The 5,000-nt window shown below is 37.6% G+C and overlaps 1 protein-coding gene across 1 annotated transcript in view; it reads left to right on the top strand.

Annotated features, from left to right (window-relative positions):
- LOC125028712 overlaps positions 1-5,000 on the top strand; it is an 11,917-nt gene that overhangs the window by 3,021 nt on the left and 3,896 nt on the right. The window contains exons 2-7 of the mRNA XM_047618194.1: positions 389-484; positions 1,182-1,296; positions 2,490-2,610; positions 3,252-3,442; positions 3,834-3,929; positions 4,274-4,425. Coding sequence (XP_047474150.1) covers positions 390-484; positions 1,182-1,296; positions 2,490-2,610; positions 3,252-3,442; positions 3,834-3,929; positions 4,274-4,425 — 770 coding nt within the window. The 5' untranslated portion in view covers position 389. The remainder of the gene's footprint in view (positions 1-388; positions 485-1,181; positions 1,297-2,489; positions 2,611-3,251; positions 3,443-3,833; positions 3,930-4,273; positions 4,426-5,000) is intronic.

Raw genomic sequence — 5,000 nt, 5'->3', positions numbered from 1 at the left:
CTCTCTCTCCCCCCTCTCTCTCTCTTTCTCTTTCTCTCTCTCTTTTTCTCTCTTTCTCTCTCTCTCTCTCCTTCCCTCCCTCCCTCCCTCCCTCCCTCCCCTCACTTCTTTCCTTTCTTCACTCAACGTTTTCATTTTTTCCTTTTTAATTTCATTATTTTCCTCTCCATACTATTATTCTACATTCTCCCTCCTCCACTATCCTTCTCTGTTTCCCTTCTCATCTACTTTTAGTGTAAAATCTCATACCGCGGAATGAAAAAAAAAAAATCACAATAGCCGTATCCGTTATATTAATTGATAATAGTCTGAACAATCAAAATAAAAACCACCACCACATTAGCAAAATCCATTAAATTAATGATTAATGGTTCGTCTAACATAATAGCATGGAGACCCGTATCTACGAGTGGGCGACGGCATTAACGCGTCGCCACAAGGTGTTCAGTCTCAGCGAGCCCTTGAGGCCCGAGCATTTTTTCAAGTAAGGAGTTTTTTTTTAAAGGAAGATTGTTAATGTTTTATTTAAGGATGGTTATGATTTTTTTTTTTAAGGATGGTTCTTAATGTTTTTTTAAGGATGTTATTTCTTTTTAAGGATGTTATTTCTTTTTAAGGATGGTTATTAATGTTTTTTATTTTTTTAAAGGATGGTTATTAATGGTTTTTTTAAGGATGGTTATTAATGTTTGTTTTTAAGGATGGTTATGAATGTTATTCTAAGGATGGTTATGAATGTTTTTTTTAAGAAAGGTTATTAATGTTTTTTAAGGAAGGTTATGAATGTTTTTTTAAGGATGGTTATTAGTGTTTTATTAAGGATGGTATGAATGGTATTTTAAGGAAGGTTATTAATGTTTTATAAGGTTTATAAATTTGTTTATTTTACTGATGGTGAACATTTGAGTTTTTATTGTTGAGTGTTTAGTGGTATGTAGTTGTAAACTGGTTGTGAAGTATTGACTTAGAAAACAAATGTTTACTAGAATATGAATTTTGCTCTTGATTTAAAAAAAAAAAAAAAAAAGTGCTGACGTGAATTATATTATGCCACTGGATTATTATTTAAAGTTTAGATAAATTGCATGATTTTATTTATTAGCTCAACTAATTTATTGTTCATATTATCCTCTCCAACTTCATTTCTCCTCAACCTAACATATATTACTTAACATCCACAGCCTGACGAGGGATAGTACCCTGCAGCCGATGCTCGTGTTTCTCGCGCGCCACGTCCGCCCGCCCGGGGAACGCAGGCTCACGAGGCTCAACCTGAAGCATGCAAGGCTCAGGGAAGTGAGTAGGAGGTCGAGGGCGAGGGTGGTGCTCGGTGTGTATGATTATTGCTTACTTACGCAGGCATGCATACACACGGACACAAGTACTAAGATACGTACACGCACACGCACACGCACACGCACACGCACACGCACACGCACACGCACACGCACACGCACACGCACACGCACACGCACACGTACACGCACACGTACACACACACACACACACACACACACACACACACACACACACACACACACACACACACACACACACACACACACACACACACACACACACACACACGCCCACACACACGCCCACACACACGCCCACACACACGCCCACACACACACACACGCCCGCCCACACACACACACACACACGCCCACACACACACACACGCCCACACACACACACACACACGCCCACACGCCCACAAACCTACATTCTTCATACACTACTTTCACCCTAAAGACCAATTTTCTGTACAAGGCAAATTAACACCCCGAATCTTCCCACTCGGCAAGAGCCGATAGGCTACAGAAATTTCAGGAAAGACAAATATAAAGTATCCCTATTATAACTCTTCCGCAGCAGAGTGCCTCTTTAATGTTCTGTCAGGAGCTGTGTATTATTATTATGTGCTTGAAAATACCAAAGGGTGAAGGTGTTAATGAATAAAAGGTTAAACAGGTCCTCTAGTATATAACTAAAGAATACTTTGAGAATGAGAGAGAGAGAGACCAAAGCAAGGTTACGTAAATATATGTGATTTTTTTTTCTTTATTTTTTCCTTCACTTTTAACTGACTGATTTATTTGATTTTTAGTTCGTAATTCTTGGCTTGTAAATTTTGACTTTATCAGCCACTGTTATAATTAAGTCTTTTAGTCCTGCGTGTCTTAACTTATGGTGTATCTCAGAGTTGAAAATAAATGAATTAATAAATAAAATAAAATTGATTTAGGAAGACGAGATTCTGATTTAATGAAAACGGAAAAATCTTGAGATATTGTAGGAGTAACTATGCAATTTCCAGAAACAGAATTTCCCTACAAATATATTACCCGTATCCAGTCAGTTACAGATTTCTAGACGTGATTGGGTATCCATCTGCAACAATTACATAATGAATTAAGTATTTTTTTTCTCTTTTACATTGTACTAGGAAGTAATTTGACTTAATATTGCACCTGACTCTACAGAAGCTGACAGCCGACGAAGGAGACGGGGCATCGGCGACAGAGGAGAGGCTGCGACTAAAAGCCTACATTGTAGACGCTGGTGTTGAGATTTCAGTGGAAAGGGCGGAAATTCAGCAACTCAGTGAGTGAATTATGACGTACTGGTTAAAAAGGAAAAGAAAACAGGTGATTTTGAAGAGGGTGTGGGGCAGTGGTTCTTAACCTGGGAGGGCTTCAGTATTTTTCAAAGAGGGCGCGTGCTATTAGAAAAAAAGCTGTAATTTCTCTGAATAATCTTTGTTATTCCCTTAACGAGAGCATGGGCACAGAACGGAAAGTTTAATTATAATGCCAGTAATTCATACTCATTAAGAAGACTATCAAAACATACTTATAATTTCCTTTAAAATCTGGGAGGACATTTTATTTCCAGATGCAAGGGGGGCGTTGAGGGAAGGACAGATTCCTAAAGGGGGGCGTGGTAGTTAAAAGGTTAAGAACCACAGGTGTAGGGTGTACATATATAAGAGGATTGAATGGGTTTGGGTTGCCATGATTGAGAAAAAAAAGAAAAAAAAGTAGCATATAAAATATACTCCATATAGACAGGAAGATGCTGTGATCTTAGCAGAGACATTAATACAAAAAATCAAACTTATATAATACAGAATAGAAAATACAGAGAAATACATTATACATATATCCACACGTAAATTTCACAGTAGAACTTAAAACAAGGAAGCCAGTTTTATTATTCATATCCATACGCAATTCATACACAAGATCAGAGGAATGAGGAGCTGCGCCAGAGAGAGGTCGAGGTGCGCCGCAGGATCACTTTACTGAAGGTGGCCCAGGAGGAACGGGATAAAGAGATCGAGCATTGTCAACTGTGGCGGTCTCAGCTTTCTCTTTTAATGGAAAATTTACCTTGTTCTGAAGAAGGGCGGTCTCTTTTTGATATCAACCTGCAGGTGAGGTCTGAGGGCGTGATTCTGTACTGTGGACGTATACTTCTTATTCTGTGATTTTGTAGGTCAGGGAAAGTCGAAAGAAATTGTTTGAATTAATTTCCTTTTTTATGAAGTGGCTTCTCTTGTTTTGGCTTTCCTTTTTTTTTGGGGGAAGATAATTTATTTTGCTGTCTTTTGTAAACAGGTACGGCATATCACTCTAAATTCTATGTTTTCACTGATATGATAATGGAATGATGAACAGATCTGTAAAAAATCTACATTGCTATTGTCTTGAAAAATCACTAAATACCAGATAGTGCTTCAAAGAACAGTACACTGTGTTATCACTATTTTATGTATAGAGAAAGCAATGCTTTTAAGATACGATAAACAATCTTCTCCCGTGCAGAAACAATTGCAAGCAAATTTGTTGAAGTTAGAAGAACTCCGTCGCTTCATCATCAAAGGGCATCTGAGCTCCCCGGATCGACTTCATGAGGAAAAGGTGAAAACTTGTGCATCCTTTTGTAATTTGGATGTCCTCTTGTGATTTGTAGGTTCTTTTCCAAATTTGTTCGTCCTTTCGTTATTTGTACAGCCTTTCATAATTTGCACGTCCCTTCGTGATTTAATACCATTAAAGTGATGACTACACAGATATATGCTGTTGATAATGTGAATATGAACTGTCAAAGCCTTCACATTTTGTAATTCTTCACATTTTATAGATTCGGTAGATATTATATTTCAGATAATGAAAAATAGTTGTAAAGGAAATTTTGATACTGAATGATATGATTCAGTTTGTATATGGAAATTAGCCTCCTTTTTGTCTTTCTGTACATATAGTTAAATGTTTGGGAACTTGTTGGAGAAACAATGGCAAGGTGGGAACCCCGAATGCTGCTAGAGGCTGTGCTGAGTAATGCACGGGAAGCGACGAGAAATCTGCACATTCAAGTCCAAAATATTGACCTGGTGAAAGATGCACAGATCCTGAGGTAAAATCTGTAAAGAAACAATAGGGAGAGGTGTAAGACTTAACCCATTGTATAAGAAATGGGAAAATGCTGTGCTCATTTTTAAAAAATATTTTTTTGTGAAATGTCTCTGTACATTGATGGCTCTGCTAGTGCTTAGCCACAAAGGAGTCAATTAGTGGATCTTGTGACTTTACCCGATTTCACGTTTCTGAATTGGCGGGAAAAACGTATTTTTTACTTGTGCTATAAATATTGATGGTGTTATTTTTATTATAAGCATTATAATTACTATAATGTTATAAACATTGGTAACAGCAAAATAAGATAACGTACAATATTTTCGTAAATCAACGAAAAGGGTGAACGGGCGGGCCAGGCATTACTCATAACTGGCTCACTGGTGACTTAGTATTAAGTATAGACATCTGTCTTAAAACAATGAAACAAGTAAACTCACAGTGGGCATGGCATGTACATACATGCATGTACGTCCATTCCTTGCCCGTCGGCAATAGGTTAATGGGACCTTGACTTTGTAGGATATTGATATAGGAAACCCAGAAGATTAGAGATTTCATAAAAAAAAAAAACTC

Source organism: Penaeus chinensis, chromosome 1, assembly GCF_019202785.1.
Source record: "Penaeus chinensis breed Huanghai No. 1 chromosome 1, ASM1920278v2, whole genome shotgun sequence".
NCBI classification, from domain to species: domain Eukaryota; kingdom Metazoa; phylum Arthropoda; class Malacostraca; order Decapoda; family Penaeidae; genus Penaeus; species Penaeus chinensis.
The sequence above is the reverse complement of the archived record's forward strand: the minus strand, read 5'-3'. Positions and strand labels throughout refer to the sequence as shown.